Source organism: Osmerus eperlanus, chromosome 21 (genome assembly GCF_963692335.1).
Source record: "Osmerus eperlanus chromosome 21, fOsmEpe2.1, whole genome shotgun sequence".
Classification (NCBI taxonomy): domain Eukaryota; kingdom Metazoa; phylum Chordata; class Actinopteri; order Osmeriformes; family Osmeridae; genus Osmerus; species Osmerus eperlanus.
This window is the reverse complement of record NC_085038.1, coordinates 8,603,918-8,619,776: the sequence shown is the minus strand read 5'-3', so window position 1 is coordinate 8,619,776 and position 15,859 is coordinate 8,603,918. Positions and strand designations below refer to the sequence as shown.

The 15,859-nt window shown below is 39.6% G+C and overlaps 3 protein-coding genes and 1 long non-coding RNA gene across 6 annotated transcripts; all 4 read right to left on the bottom strand.

Annotated features, from left to right (window-relative positions):
- Positions 1-96: 96 nt before the first annotated feature.
- On the bottom strand, positions 97-3,208 carry LOC134007583 (OX-2 membrane glycoprotein-like). Its single transcript, XM_062447155.1, has 4 exons — positions 3,071-3,208; positions 2,589-2,930; positions 1,706-2,023; positions 97-1,208 (listed from the first exon to the last, which is right to left on the bottom strand). Exons 1-4 carry the CDS (start codon positions 3,105-3,107, stop codon positions 1,069-1,071), a joined length of 837 nt encoding a protein of 278 aa, XP_062303139.1. The 5' UTR covers positions 3,108-3,208; the 3' UTR covers positions 97-1,068.
- A 254-nt stretch (positions 3,209-3,462) lies between these two features.
- LOC134007587 (uncharacterized) lies at positions 3,463-5,998 on the bottom strand. 2 transcript variants are annotated; one of them, XM_062447163.1, is made up of 5 exons: positions 5,788-5,998; positions 5,160-5,468; positions 4,842-4,965; positions 4,397-4,465; positions 3,463-4,279 (listed from the first exon to the last, which is right to left on the bottom strand). In XM_062447163.1, the coding sequence occupies exons 1-5, from the start codon at positions 5,852-5,854 to the stop codon at positions 4,273-4,275; spliced, it is 576 nt and encodes a 191-aa protein (XP_062303147.1). In that variant the 5' UTR covers positions 5,855-5,998; the 3' UTR covers positions 3,463-4,272. The 2 variants fall into 2 exon arrangements, with proteins under 2 accessions (XP_062303147.1, XP_062303146.1); XM_062447162.1 differs by having other exon boundaries at positions 4,423-4,465.
- A 217-nt stretch (positions 5,999-6,215) lies between these two features.
- On the bottom strand, positions 6,216-7,313 carry LOC134007589 (uncharacterized). Its single transcript, XR_009928062.1, has 3 exons — positions 7,273-7,313; positions 6,794-6,890; positions 6,216-6,627 (listed from the first exon to the last, which is right to left on the bottom strand). It is a non-coding gene; the product is annotated as an uncharacterized LOC134007589 (long non-coding RNA).
- Positions 7,314-9,909: 2,596 nt separating this feature from the next.
- LOC134007579 (motile sperm domain-containing protein 2-like) lies at positions 9,910-15,625 on the bottom strand. 2 transcript variants are annotated; one of them, XM_062447148.1, is made up of 15 exons: positions 15,562-15,625; positions 15,404-15,449; positions 15,019-15,174; positions 14,494-14,580; positions 14,223-14,377; positions 13,433-13,493; positions 13,143-13,181; positions 12,885-13,009; positions 12,283-12,426; positions 12,034-12,131; positions 11,529-11,622; positions 11,170-11,266; positions 10,828-10,954; positions 10,559-10,673; positions 9,910-10,387 (listed from the first exon to the last, which is right to left on the bottom strand). In XM_062447148.1, exons 1-15 carry the CDS (start codon positions 15,592-15,594, stop codon positions 10,214-10,216), a joined length of 1,551 nt encoding a protein of 516 aa, XP_062303132.1. In that variant the 5' UTR covers positions 15,595-15,625; the 3' UTR covers positions 9,910-10,213. The 2 variants fall into 2 exon arrangements, with proteins under 2 accessions (XP_062303132.1, XP_062303134.1); XM_062447150.1 differs by lacking the exon at positions 14,494-14,580.
- Positions 15,626-15,859: the final 234 nt, after the last annotated feature.

Here is a 15,859-nt window from a genome sequence, read left to right as displayed (position 1 = left end):
CGCAATTTGCAGTTCCTCCTCTTCCTTTTCGAAAGTGAAAGTAAAACGATACATTTTGTTTTAGTACAGTAAATATCTTTATTACAAAACTATTGTATACATTCATATGTCCATCTTACATTGAAGTATTTGCATTTTATGGATTTAAATGCACAAATATACATTTACAATGAAAACATTAAATATTTTTAAATATGAGAAGGAAAAATAAGGAGCATATTGCACATTAAAATATAAGATTATTACATAAAAGTAAACTACACTGTACTGAAATGTTTAGAAGAAACGTTAAGTAATAGGAAACTATACTTATGCAATGACAGTGTAAATAAAGTGCAAAAAGTGCAAATAATGTTGAGTATTGAATTAGAAATGATAATTCAACATTTTCAATAATCAACAATAAAATAGTAAGTTTGTCTCGATATAATCAAATGCTAAACATTTTAGAACTCAGATCTGAGGCGATAAGACAAAGAACTATTACATGTATTTGCCACAAGGGGGAGCTGTTCAATCGTTGTCTTGGTTACCTGGTTGAGGGTGACAGATGATAAACACCTTTTGTTGCCAGGCTGCATCACTGTCCAAGCAATGAGAAATGTATTCATCCAATAACCAACATTACGGAAGACAGATCATACAATCATTACTGTTGATATTATAATATAATAACAAAAACACTGTAACTATCTTATCTGTTTTAACAGTAAATTACGCTACAGCTTTAACATAAGCTTAAGGTGGACTCACTTTATCATTCTATGATCTGTGACAGATTCCACTATTCATCAAAACGGTAATGATAATGGCATCACCAAGCCTTCAACAGGTCACTTTCAATATATCCCAACCATCACTCAGATACGTAAACTAGTTCATCTATGACTATGAAGTGGATTATACATAGGTTTGTTTATGTCTGCATCAGTTGTTAACTAGCAAAGCATTAACCCATAGTTATTTACTTATTTAAAACTTGAAATATATCCACACAAAGGTACGTAAACACTATTATTAGATTAGTACATTCCACATCCAGTTGTATTAGATGAGCTGGCCACATTTTTACACAATTACTTTTCCTTTTACACAACATGATACAGATTGACCTTTTAGTATCCTCTTTATGACATAAGAAATGAGCAAGAGAAAAGGAATGCAGAGGATGATTGTCAATACAATCACACCATGATACCGGCCGTCATCTGGAAAGTGAAACACAAGGTTCCAGTGAGGTGAGACAGCATTTCCAGTGAAGAGGGACATGGGATTGACCTGCTAGATAGTCAGTAAAGTAAGAGGCACTTCCTCTGGCTTCCCCACTCGGTTGGAAACTACCTAGAACAATCTGCTTGTTGGGTCATTATGCCTCAAATTGCTGCAATTAGTTAGTGAAAATAAAACCTAATTGCCCAGATAAGAACACTGTATTACCAGCATAGTACGTGCTGGTCATGATGCTGGACAAATTAGTTTACTACAATCATTTTACTGTACACTACCTGCAATGAAATGAAATGAAATGTACTGTAACTAAATAACAAACATATATTGTTTTTGTTATGTAGTCACAGGAATCATTATTACGTGATGAACTTCAAAGCACAGTATTGCTGTTCTAATGTCCATTGTTGAGATAGCTGTATTTCACTGACCCACTGTCACAATGTGTATCTGGATATGCATCATATACATTACATACCCTTGTCATTCTCTGTCTGCCCTTCATGGATGATGGGCAGCAGGATCCTCTCATGCTTTTGTCCTTTCGTCCCATTGTTTACAAGACAGTCCACAAAGCCCTCTGACTGTGGCGACAGGCGAAGAGTGAGGTTGCTTGTAGTGGTGGCTGTTTGGTCGCCATTCAAAACTGTTCTCTGGCTCGGCTCTGTGTAGGCTGACGTAGTCCAGGTGATTACAGGAGCTGGTTTTCCCGTGGCTGAGCATGACACTACAACTTCTGCGCCTGTCTCAGGATGAGGGGGAGTCTGTGACTTTGCGGTTTTCACTTCAGATATACCTTCAGATAATATAAGAAAGAACGTGTTTAAGTGTCATCCGAATAATTAACAGCTTAGGTCATATTATTAGCTTAATGACCTACACTATGAGCATGCAAAACAGATGGGAAACTATTACTAATGAGTTCTCATTGCATTCTCTGCATCTATAAATGTTAGGCCAACCTTAGTCTATATATAGTTGGAGTATATTTCACTATCACTTTTCATTACGTACACAAACACAGACACACACACATAGCATGGATAGGTATATTTTACATATTGATTTTTTCATATATAACTTTCTATATAGCCTACCTATCCATGCACTTTTCTCACAATAAATGATTTAAACGTTAAAAATCATTGAGAAAAAAAGAGTATCCCTAACGATTAATAGAGAAGTTGGTTAATTCATTAACACACATCAAGCTCTAATTTAAACACCTGTTTTACAATATCGGCCCTCACAATTTACACTTTCAATTAAAGAGCTACTACTACGGTAATGCACAGCAAAGGCTTTAAATATCCGCAGTCAAATAAAACGGAACAGTGATTGTGCCCCTTTCAGTGAAATACCTTGTACAGTGAGGCAGGTCTGCTTCCGTATAGATCCACTTGGATACACATTAAAGCTACATATGTAGCAAGCCTCGTCGTTCCATGTTACGTTCTTTACGATTATAGACGTTGAGTTGAGAGATGCCTTGGTGAGAAGTACCCTGCCTTGGTGTGGGCTGATGATTTGCGTTCCAAATCGTTTACTAAATGTTGCCAAGTTCTCCACGGAGTCGTCTGAAAACAACCTCTGCCAAGTTACCTGTAGAACACCTGTCAAATCCGCGAGGGTGCAGCTGAACGATGAGTCTTCGCCGAAGACCGACGTCGTGTCTCCATTCGCCACGACGTTGACCGACAGTGCTGTAAAATTGCAAATGCATTTTTGCGTTTAATTGGCTAACACGACTAGCTTTATTTGAGAGGACCTATTTTAATTGGGCTTTATAAATGAACATTACCTAACATTTTGACTCGATTAACCAATATAAATGGACAATTACCTTTCGACAGTACGCAAAATAAAATAACAGACTTCATTCTTCGGCAGACTGTCCCATTCTATATCCTGTATACAGAAACATTGGACCTTTTAAATAAGTCAATCAAGAACGGAATTGCCCTATCACTGTGCCTTACTGTAATGGAACCAAGGTATTTTCCCGGACAAACCCCTGAGTCAGAGCTTGTTGACTCACTGCATTATTTGATGAGGGTAGATTTATTGTCAGGTCATTGCTTTGGATGTCAAAAATGATGGTCAAATATCCCGTGACAGTGGTTTTGGGAATGTCGAGACTCATAATGAAACTGAACGCGTAACCTACCATGACAGACGCATATCACGTAATAGATACTTGAAAGAAACAGGATTAGAAAGCCAAATTGTTTGGAAAGTTCGTTTTTAATTATTTTGTCAAATTTTCTAAACATTTTGGAAGGTACACGAATACAGTATTGTGTCGTTTATATTCCACAATGTGTTTGGAGGCTAGATCCTGACCTCTGCAATTCTACATGGATAATACATACATATGACAGGGCTCTCAAGTCTCACGCATTCGCCGTGAGACTCACGCATTTCACCAATTTCTCACGCTCTCACACAACATCTTACAAGTATTTCTCACGCTGAGAAGTAAGGGATAACTTCAGTGTTCAATATGTAATGAAATTGGAAGACAGCCAAAGAAGTAATGTTACTGGCAATACAACGTTTTGTATATATCAATTCCCATCTGAAAGAAGGAAGTGATTCTGTAACTCAACTCACACAGCTACAGTAGCAGGAGAGGCCACACCATAATCTATGTGCCAGGAACATACAGGTTGTTCCTTGACACTTTAACTATGCCGTTCTGATCTTTGACTTTCTGCCGCACTTTCAATATATTCAATTTGTATGTCTTTTTTGTATATATATATATTTTTTTAATGTAAAAAGTATTACACTAACATCTGGTGGACAGTATTGATACTGGAGTAATTTGGTAAGAGTCACAAGAATGTACTGTAGTCTTTCCCATTCTCCTGAAAATGGTGTGTCCCAAGCCAGTGAAGCGGACTATGCTATGAGTCTAAAAGAGTTGTGACCATTGTGTATCTTGTATCAGTCAGTCATCATCAGCACAGGGAAAGTCCAGTTGGACAGTTGAGTACAGCCCATTGGTTGTCTCTATGAATGTGCTGTACGGCTCAATATCCTTCACCTCCTAAGAGACACAAGCAAAGCAGTCTTACTCATCAATCAACCAACATAACCAACACATTTCATGTATTCATGGGACATTAATAGGCTTAATCATTGATGCCATATACTGTGAAATTACTTGAGCTCATAAAGACAATGTTTTACTTGAAACTCTTTGGAAGGGACACAGTTTTTCTGGTGAAGTCTCCTTTTGGGAAAAAAAAAGATAAAAGAATGAACACAGTGGTAAATAATAGGCCTATGTAACAATGTCTCTACCACTGTTTGTCTGCTTCAAGGGGTATGAGAATGCTATTCTCATAACCGCTCTGACAAACTAGACGAGAAGTGAAAGGACTTATAGCGGTTAAGATTGAGATGGAAATCTATAACCTAACCATCTCTAATTGTATCTTAGCATGTGCATTGCATTTGAAACATACAAATGTATTTCCTGTATTAATGCAAGCGCTAATGAGTGGTCATTAACATAGCAAAATAATCTGGGGACTTTGAATCATGTTTACAGAATTAGTCGTCATTGTCATCTTTTTCTGTTCTTTTTGAGTGAGCTAATCTCTTACCAGAGATGTATTTTCTTTAGAGTTACTCCAACAAAGACAACAGCAACCATGGTCACTGCCAAGCCTCCCATCATCATCATCACATTAGGGTAGGGGCCTTCTTCAGTCATAGACGCATGAGATTCTGCGTACGGAAAGCAAAGTTTAGTGTTTTACACTATTTATGTTGATCTTGTTTGTCTCAGAAATAATCATTATCATCATAATGATCATATTACTGATAACTTGATGACAGACTGTACATTGTAAGTTGAACACAGAACGGAACACAATGCAATATCAGCAGTACATAATAACTTTAATCTATGGAACACTTACCGTTGTAAGAAACATTGATGTTTGTGATATTTGTTCCTCCCTGAAAGACACACTGACATTTGTAGTTCCCTTCATCAGATGCTGTTGGACGTGTGAAGTGTAAAAATGTTCCTTCCTTCTCTATGTGCATGGTGACTCTGGAGTCACATCCTGTGTGTGTTTCATTGTTGTCGAATCGATACGAAATTTTACATGTCCAATTATTCACTGTACGTATCTCACAATTGACAACCGTCATTTCCTCAAATGATGGGTGGGTGCATATAGGAGTGGAATTAGACATTTCTGTGAGCACAAAATAGAGAGTTTCTGTAAAAAAAAAAGACAAATTGCTGTTATTAGTGGGTGATGGGATAGACTGAGAATACTCTATGCTCAAATCATATTAGTTAAGTAAAATGAACTGAGCACTGATCCTTGATTATCTACTGTAGTTTTTATAGGCATTATCTGTGTGTTGCTTTGTTAAAAAGTGTCAGCTAAATTAATACTATGTAAAATATTTTCTCACGATTCTCGCTTCCTCAGCTAAAATGTATGTGTACTGAATCTACAGGAACAACAATGCATAAACACTTGCAAAGAAAATGCAGGGAACCATTCAAATGAAACTATTATCTGGACTTACCCTCAATGGTTGTGTACATTCCCTGCATTCCCAAAAGCACAACAAACCTGAATGCACTTTTCCACATTCTACCCAGTAAAACCAACTAACCAATATATTATTCTCTTGACCTGTCTGTCTGGATGTCAATTCAAAGTTTCAGGCTAAATATTGATGCTCAGAGCAAGTCACATTCACCCTTTAACAAGCTCTGTCTTTCCAAACGCACAAGGTATGGGTGGTGGCTCCGCACTGTTTCTTGTTTCCGACCTACAAAACACGTACAGCAACTTGTGCAGGAGGAAGTGGTATTTGATGTACTGAGGTTTAAAGCGTCTATGGATTATGTAAGTATATGACAATGGGGTAGATAGCTGTGCAGCCCTGGCAACTACTTTTCACTGCTCAACATGTTTATTTTCAGTTATAGCAACATTAGGAAACCACAATGTTCTTGGTAACTCAGATGAAGGGTGCAAAGTCACTTTTATTAATAATAAATTAGATAACATTGTATTTGTTCATTACAAATGTCACTTTAAACAATTTAGGTGGAACATGATTCTGTGAATATCAGAAATATAGATTATTGAGTGTGTGTGGGAGGGGGGGGAGTGTGAGCAGAAAACCAATATTGATAAGTAATGAAGTTGGAAGAGAGCCAAAGAAATAATATTACTGGAAAGTGGTCGGGAAGCAGACTATGGTAAGGGTCAAAAAGAGTTGTGACCAGTGTGTATAGTATTAGTCATCATCAGCACAGGGAGTCCAACTGGATGTCCAGTTGGGCAGTTGAGTAAAGCCCATTGGTTCTCAATATGAATGTGCTGTACGGCTCGTCGGCTCAATATCCTTCACCTCCTAAAAGACACAAGCAAAGCAGTCTCACTCATCATTCAACCAACATGACTAAGAATAAACACATTTTATGTACAGTACCAGTCAAAAGTTTAGACACATTTTAAATTTGTCCAAACTTTTGACTGGTACTGTATTCATGGACATTTAAAGGCATAATCATTGATACCATATACTGAAGTGCTGTGAAATCATTTGAGTTCATAAAGACATCATGTTTTATGTAAAACTCTTTGGAAGGGACACAGTTTTTCTGGTGAAGTCTCCTTTTGGGCAAAAAAAAGAAGAGAAAAGAATGAACACAGTGGTAAATAATAGGCCTATGTAACAATGTCTCTAGCACTGTTTGTCTGCTTTATGGGGTATAAGAATACTATTCTCATAACCGCTCTGACAAACTAGACGAGAAGTGAAAGGACACTCAACCAAAAGTAGGTCTTTCTCTATGTCTTCAAGGTGCCATCTCTAATTTGTATCTTAGCATGTGCATTGTATTTGAAACACACAAATGTATTTACTATATTAATGCAAGAGCTAATGAGTGGTCAAAAACGTAGCAAGATAATCTGGTGAATTTGAATCATGTTTACAAAATGAGTCGTCAATCGTCATCTTTTTCTGTTCTTTTTGAGTGAGCTAATCTCTTACCAGAGATGTATTTTCTTCAGAGTTACTCCAACAAAGATGACAGCAACCATGGTCACTGCCAAGTCTCCCATCATCATCACATTAGGGTAGGGGCCTTCTTCAGTCATAGGCGCATGAGATTCTGCGTACGGCAAGAAAGGTTTTGTGTTTTACACTATTTATGTGGATCTTGTTTGTCTCATCAATAATTGGGTGTGCTCAAGCCTTCGGCGAGAGCACAACCTTTGTTCTCTCACATATATATTATTGGGTGTGCTCAAGCCTTCGGCGAGAGCACAACCTTTGTTCTCTCACATATTTATTATTATTGGGTGTGCTCAAGCCTTCGGCGAGAGCACAACCTTTGTTCTCTCACATATATATTATTATTATTATTATTTCTTTTTGCCCCCCTAAAACTCAGTCAATATTTGGCCGACATAGACAACGTAGGTGTCAAAAGTTTTGTCTTGGTAGCGATTGAGTTGCATCTATTGGAATTTACGTTCCATTGCATGGTTTAGGCTGAAGTTAAGTTTTTGTGGCGAAAAGTGAAGCTAACGGTGGCTAATTTGCTAGCCACAGTCACTGACGTTACTAACGTCACTACGTCACTAACGTCACGAAAACACGCGTGACTACCTTTGGCAGAACATTCGTTTCGCATCTGTTAACTTGGGGGATAGCTAGGCTAACTATAGCTTTACTGCAAGGCAGCTGCAGAAACGCCACAAGCAAAGCAGGGCTCCTGACTAACTTGTTGCCTTGGTTGCACTGGTGCGCCTAACTTTTTTATTTAGGTGCACCAGTACACAATTTAGGTGCACCCAAATTTTTCCTTGCGTCGCCACAATTTCAAGGTCACCTTTTTATCACGCTCCATATACATTCATATATATTATGTAAATGATCTTAAACAAGAATAAGGTGTAGGTAAATATTTTTTTATTTGAAACACAATCATACTGTATATATATATAAAAAAATATTTTAAGTGCTTCACTGAGCTACCAAACTAAAACATTTTAAGCAAAATAAAACATTTCAAAATAGAAAGTGCTACAGTTTAAAAGTGCTTCCCTGAACTGAGACCTAACATTTCATGGCTCAAAGTCTTATAGCGGGTCCCACCTTGCTGTCCCATGCCCTTCAGATGGCCAACACCTGTAATTTGGCCTTCTTGCCCTATGGCCTTGGCTAAATCATCTTGCCACACTCTCCCTAGCATCAAAATCCTAGCTCCATGGGTTAGCTCCATGGCCCAGCTTCGTAACTCAGGGGTCCGCAATTCATTTTTACAAGGGGCCACATGAGAAACCTGAAATGTGTTGGAGGGCCTCATCAATTTGCTCACTATTCATTTTCTCCCATTGTAAAAAGCAGTAAAGTATATATTTTGATTAGCTGCTAATGGTTATCAGAAGAATAAGGATATTCTGTAAATATTTATATAAATATTTTAGATTTTGGTGTAGGTCAAATAGGAAAGATTATAGAAGTAATAAACAGTATAAACAACAACAACAGTGTTTCATTTTATTTGTAACCAGTTAATCTTCACAAACACTGAAAAGTTGTTTTGCAGTATGTTAAAGATGTGGAATTGATCAACTTTATACAAAAAGCAATACGGTTTTTCAGTTCATTTTGTTCTGTGAGAGAAATCCACTGGGCTTGAACAAGTGCATCGAAATCTGTCTGAATGTCTGAGGTGGATATGCGAAGGACAGCTGACAGGTAATGATCAGGGTCTGAAGTTCAACTAGCAAACCATCAGCCCGCGCCCACTGAATCAGTCAAGTTCTTATTATGTCCGCGTTAGTTTTTTTTCTTCACAGCTTTCACTTTGACCTCAGTAAACAGATACTTAGAAGTCCATGTCTTGTTAAAAGTTAATCAGTGGCAAAGTTTTTCATTTTCGAGGGCTAACCAACAGCTAACTCTCCTGTCGGTGAAGTTGCGCAAGCGCACATATGTAAATCGCCTGATCACTGTAGTCTTTCAGGACTACATATTTACTACCGCTCAACACATTTATTTATTTAAAATTTTTGATTTACCTCACGTGGGCCGGATTGAGACAGCCTGTGGCCGGTTATGGCCCGCGGGCCACACAATGCCCAGGTCTGCTAAACTGACTCTGGTGCTCAGGTCGTAATTTCAATCACACAACACGGAGCTACAGGAATATCTGGACCACAGCCAATCAGAGGCAAAGACCCGCCCCATCTCTGTCTCTGATTGGTTCAGACCACGATATGATCCAACCATGAGTGTCAGTTCCGTTTTAGGATAACAAACGCTTAGTTTGTGGAGAGACAGCGGATGCGAGGAGGTTAGGTGCACCGGTGCGACCTAGGAAACAATTTAGTCGCACCCGTACACATTTTGGTCGCATAGTGCGGACAAATTGGTCGCCCTGGTATGATTGGTGGCTCCGCACTGTTTCTTGTTTCCGACCTACAAAACACGTACAGCAACTTGTGCAGGAGGAAGTGGTGTTTGATGTACTGAGGTGTAAAACGTCTATGGGTTCTATATGTATGTGACAATGGGGTAGATAGCTGTGCAGCCCTGGCAACGACTATTCACTGCTCAACATGTTTATTTTCAGTTATAGCAACATTAGGAAACCACAATGTTCTTGGTAACTCAGACTAAGTGTGCAAAGTCACTTCAATTAATAATTAAGGAGACAACATTGTATTTGTTCATTCCAAATGTCACCGTAAACAATTTAGGTGGAACATGATTCTGTGATTATCAACAGATCAACAAACAGTGTAAATGGGTGAGTATTAAAATAACATGAAAAGAATCGTAATGTTCAGAAGTCACGATTCCACTCTTTTCTCAACAACATCATTGAGACTCCCATCTATGATTGGTTGGTCGGTGCTCTGCCCCTCAACGTTACATCCATGTTGCATACACAGGTCCAGTTCTCCATGGTCAGGTGCCGCTACTGTGCATTGTCCCCAGTGTACAACATGTAGAAAGCAGAGAACCCCAAGCCTGTCAGTGCTGTCAACATGGCTGTCAGTGCCGTCACCATGGCTGTCAGAACCTTCTGGGACCACAGGCATCGCTCCAACTTCTGCTCCAGCCTGGTGCTGCTGGCCAACATGTGCATGAGCTGCAGGGGACAGAGGATACAAGGAACGGGGCTCGTTCAACAACGCAAGACACAGCGGTTCAGATAGGTTCTCAAATGCTTTGACACCTCTGTATTTCTGTCTATCACTTTGAACCCCTAAATATCCTCTGAACACTTCGACCACAAGAACTGCTTGCACTGGTAACTCACAGTGGTGTGCATGTCTGGGTGCCCGTTGGTCTCCTGTATTTTGGGCTGTTCTTTTTGGCTGTTCCTAACTGGGTTGCGGGCAGGCTGGAGGCCTTCCAGGATGTGACATTGCAGCCTGCAGGTACAGACAAGGTATACACATCTGAGGTATAATTGTCTTTGTAGATACATACAACAACAACAATTAATTGTAACATTTTCTACAAATACTTTAGTAGGGCACTTGGTGTTTGTGTTTTGTTCATCTTAATAAAAGTGGACGATCTCACCTGTGCTCCATCATTTTATTTCGTTGGATGCCCTTCCAGAAGGAGGCCTGATCTGGGACCGTCCCACTGTTCTGCTCCATCTCTGCAGCCATGATCAAGAAACGGTCCTGAGGCGAGGGCACAGAAGCTGCACAGCCAATCAGAAGACATGTAACCAGGCCAATCAGAAATAATCTAGGACTAACAGATGTTTTCTCCCATTTCTCTCTCTCTATATATATATACATATAAATACAGGTCTACAGATCCTGTGGATAACTGTTAAATGTTTTTTTGTATTGCATACGCAGTGTAGGACTTCACAGAGTAGGACTAAAGGGTTGAATGGGATAGATGAAGCACCTCCATGCAGGGACACCATGATCTCTGCATTAGTCCCTGGCTCACAGTTACTGTTGCTGGGCTTCACCCTGTACTTGTTTGGGGCTGTGGTGCGTACCTAAAACCATAGATAGGAGGATTGTCAAATAAGCCAAATATACATCTATGTATGCATACATTTATGTATACACATGTATACATAAATATAGAGAACATCGGTGAAGTGATGGTTGTCTGGAGCCTTCATTAATGCTTTCTTTTACTACTTTAGTACTAAATTAGTTTCTAGTGTATAAGTAATCACTTGATTTTCTACTTGCTTTTGTTGTGATTGGATGCAGATGGATGAACACAGGTTATCCAGTGTGAGCAAGACTCACCTTAAAGGCCACTGGGTTTTTGGTGACATTATTAAGGATGATCAGACATTTCTTCTCGCTCTCCTGAGAGCCAAAGCACAGCTCCTCAGCAGGGCTGTAGCAGGAAATAAACCAGATCAAATGCTGAAAACCCCACTTCTCTGCTTTCCTTTTCTCTCTGTCTTGACACTTCACTTCAAAAACAAGTAGTTTAGCCCATGTGCTCACTCTGCAAAAGCGTGGTGCGCCACAGTCCTCATACATAGGCCAAGCGTTACACTGTACATGCACCTGCACATTATATTGTGTGCATAACTGCAAAATATTCAATTCCATTTTAAGTGTGTAACATCAATGCAAAATAGAACCTAATATGGAGTAAAGCATGGTGATGCTGTACTACACCACAGTAATGATGTAGGAAACGGACAGAGATATGTATTACACTGTACATGCACATGGATAAAAAAAAAGTCAAAAAATGAAGAAAATGAGTGCAGTCTGTAACCTCAAAGTCAACTCTAACCTGACATGGAGCAAAGAGCCTCTCCACGTCGTCGTGGGTCTCCTAGCTGTCCTGACTCTGCTCACAGCGTCCATGTCCCCATCCTCAGAAAAGGACACCTGCTCCTCCAGATGGATAGAGATGGAGGACAAATATATCTGTTATCTATATGCCATGCTATTATCTATGCTAGCTACATATGACTGAAATTGGACAGTACGACGGCTCTGAACTAGGCGGTTTGTTGGATGAAGGCATGGACGGCGGCACCTTTTTGGGGATGACGGCTGGCTCTGCCATCTCACCATCCTGCTCTCCATCTTTCACCTCCATGTCATCCTCATGTCCAGGATCGGATATGGACGGCTGGAAGTCATCGTCAGGCAGAGGTGGATAGCTGTATTTGAAGGGGTCCTGTGAATTCGACGTTAACAGAAGAGCTACTTTAGCCAAACCAGATCCCAGATGGAAAAAAACACAGAAGCGATCACATTCTGTGCAACTCACAGCATTACCCGTACCTTCCAATGAGTGTACTATGAGTGTTGTATGCTGTCAGCAGAGGCGGCTGTAGGTTGTCTGTATTGTGTTCATGAGAATACAGTCCCTTTATGTGTAGTCATATATAATATACAGCAGTGGCTACATGCTAATGAGGCTAAATATGTGTGTGTGTACTGTATGCATCCAGCATCAATGTATATATTAATCCAATGGACAGAGGAATTATGTGGACAGCATACACTTAAACGAACAAAAGTTTAGACAAGCATAAAGGTGTCTTCTGAACTGTATGCAGAGCAGAAAGTAGATGGGTAGCCTGTGTAGATACTGTTCACGTGTGTCTGGTACTGCAGCTGTAGGGAACGTACTGTTCCTCCCATGTAAGATGGTAGGTGTTCTACGTCGACGTAAGTCTGGATGTCACTCTTGGAGACAAACTTCAGCTTGTCGATGGCGTCTGGGTCCAGCCAGGTCTTAATAACCTTCCAAGCAGCTAGGGTGTATATTACGTGACTGGGATTAGAAACAGAGCTGTGATAGAATCAGTGCTAATGGTGGTTGTTGAGATGGGCAGGCCAGCATAGTCTCATATACTTAAATGAACTGAAATACTCGCCATGACTCACCATTCATGATCCATGGCATGGCGTACATGAGCATTTTAGCTGAAAATCGACAGAATTAAAGAAACACAAATCAAACGAGACATGAGCTTTCACTTTAAGGACGTTTATCAGATGGGAGTCCCATGCAGGTCAAACATACCATATGATTTCCCAATAAGTTAGAATGTTTTTGAAATGTCAAAGAGACAATGCAAGTCCAGCACATTAAAGGAACATTATCATGGATTACTAAAATGCAACAAATCATAAACAAGAGTGACAAAATCACTGGATTATCCTCAGCTACTTACAAAGCAATCTTGGGTAATATACCTGGAAGCAATTAATGATGTACTTCACAAACTCCATGTCCTACAAGAGAAGGGACACAGCAGATAGTGATCTCATAAAGACATAATTTAGAACGATAAGAGAGGAAACATGTTTCGTAAAGACGCAGCTGTATATGTTTGTGAACAGACTTGGAGCCCCAAGCTAAAGCCTGACCCAGATAACACAGAGAAGCTAACTGTGGCTCTTTGCACTCAGATACTGCTTCTGTTTACTCAATCACATGACCCGTAATACCCCTCAGAAAATATCTTAGCCTTTTATTATACAAACAACGTAATGTGCTTACACTGGATAGTCCAGTGTGTGTGTGTGTGTGTGTGTGTGTGTGTGTGGTGTGCAAAAGGAATGATGCCGATATTCTCTTATAAAAAGGAACTAATATCTAATTTCTCTTTCAACAGCTTTTGTCATTCTAGACGTTTTTATGGTCCAAGATTACCTTTGAGCTCAACATAGGCTGGTGTCTAATCATGCCACATTAAGCCATTGGGTAGTTTTTTGGAGCAAGCATAAACATAATCATAAAGAGGGGGATAAATTGTCTTCAGTAATGATAACCGAAACTCCTCCCTGAGTAATACAGAGATACAGTGAGGCTGTAAATTTCGAAATGACATTGGGTTTCACAAAAGACGCATTCACGTGCCCCAAACAAATACTAAAAACCTCCCATGATGTTGAGAGTGAGAGCGAGAGAGAGGAAATGAGTGAGAGCAGAGGGGAGGGGTGTGGAGAGCAGTTTCTTACGACATTTCCTAGACCCGACTCAGACATGTCGAACACCACAGTGAGGGACATTCCAGGTTCTCTCTTGGCGTAGCGCTCTAACCAGAAGGCCACATACCTCTTCCTCTCCTGCAACATCCGTGGGTCTTTCACATGTAACTTCACCCTAAACCAGACTGGGGACATAATATACTGTTTACTGCCAGCAGTCAGCATGAACACAATGTTTTATTTCGATTTTAATAACGGCCCCATTCAGATTGAGTTCCTCGTCAAGACAAGAGACACATACACAGTTTGTTGCCTTCTTTATCATAGCCATGGAGGTAGTGCACACCAGACTCGAAGAGAGTATTCTGGATACAGCTTTCATTTATGTCTAGAGGAGGAGAGATTCATCAATTAGACAAATGGGTATGCTGATTGAGACTAACCTGAGGTTAGTCTGAAAATGAAAGGGTCATTGTGTGGGTGTTTGTGTGCGTGTGTGCATGTGGGACGTACACACGTGGACCACATAGCCCTTCTGCCTTCACTAAACAGAGGGTTCTCTATTGTAGTAGTTACAATTGTTTTCATTGTAAACCAGCCCAGGGTCTAACGTCATGCCATTGTAAAAGTCTTTATATAATCCTTTCCCACCTGTGTATATCCAATTTCCAAACACTGATCAATGTTTTCTAACAACACCTTGTATGCCATCTTGAATAACTGGTTTAAGAGGGTTTACTGTAACCAACATGTGACGTTTGCAAATGGAACAACCAGTTTTGGATCAATCTAATGGCAGAGTGTTCCTGGAACAAAGACAACCCACCATTCAGTTTGAATTCTTTTCTCCACTTTAGGCTCTCATCGATCATTTTCAAGGTGTCTTCCAACACATAGTGCCTCCAGTCCAAATAACCGTCCACCAAAGCGTCGTCATTCAGTAGTCTGTCCACATCCCTGATGTCATACTTGTCACATGAATCTGTGACAGATTTAAATGGAATGCATGACTGCGCGTGTTTTTGTCCAGACACACGTTTCTTGTCTAAGCTTTCTCTACAATGTATTAACTTTTGCTTAGAAATAATATTTAATACAACTGTAGCTACAACATCTGTAACTAACTTTCGTTACAGGCTATACATTCTGTATTAGATTTTTAAAATTATTATTATTACATTATTCTCTTCACAGCGCATTCCACATCTCACCTTGTGCATATTCCGCGCTGAATCTTTGTCTTATTTCTGCTATTTTCTTTGGAATAAAAAAAGTTAATAAAAAGTTATCAATACGTCTGCATTTAATGTTACATCCAAAATGCATTGTCTGATCAGATTATTTTTTAAATGCTGTAATCTGTGTATACCTTTTCTAATTCCGTTGAACCTGCGTCCGCCATACTCCCGAACAGACAGTGTAAATAGGCTACAACAAATTACAGAGGGGCGGGATTGGGAGAATTGCCATGTTCTTCTTGACGAATGTAGGCTACGCGATTCACTGAAGCGACAGGTATGGAATTTGAACAAGAGAAAGTTGGAATGACTGTCTTACTATTTGAAGCTTCAAACATGCATTGTTAAATTATTCGATTTTCATTTATTTTATTTCGTGCAGATAAATCAAACAAATTTTCCTTGGAAATGCAATGCACCTCAAGATGA

Bases quoted from the DNA above. Each gene is read 5' to 3' on its own strand.
- LOC134007583 (XM_062447155.1), bottom strand. From the start codon at position 3,107: ATGAAGTCTGTTATTTTATTTTGCGTACTGTCGAAAG. The intron at 2,931-3,070 runs GTAATTGTCCAT...GCAATTTTACAG, and splicing joins ATTTTGCGTACTGTCGAAAG to CACTGTCGGTCAACGTCGTG. The intron at 2,024-2,588 runs GTATTTCACTGA...TATTATCTGAAG, and splicing joins GACCTGCCTCACTGTACAAG to GTATATCTGAAGTGAAAACC.
- LOC134007587 (XM_062447162.1), bottom strand. From the start codon at position 5,854: ATGTGGAAAAGTGCATTCAGGTTTGTTGTGCTTTTGGGAATGCAGGGA. The intron at 4,966-5,159 runs GTAAGTGTTCCA...TTCCGTACGCAG, and splicing joins CATCAATGTTTCTTACAACG to AATCTCATGCGTCTATGACT. The intron at 4,466-4,841 runs GTAAGAGATTAG...TTTTCCCAAAAG, and splicing joins CTAAAGAAAATACATCTCTG to GAGACTTCACCAGAAAAACT.
- LOC134007579 (XM_062447148.1), bottom strand. From the start codon at position 15,594: ATGGCGGACGCAGGTTCAACGGAATTAGAAAAG. The intron at 11,623-12,033 runs GTTAGAGTTGAC...TTCCTGCTACAG, and splicing joins GGCTCTTTGCTCCATGTCAG to CCCTGCTGAGGAGCTGTGCT. The intron at 11,267-11,528 runs GTGAGTCTTGCT...CTATGGTTTTAG, and splicing joins AAAACCCAGTGGCCTTTAAG to GTACGCACCACAGCCCCAAA.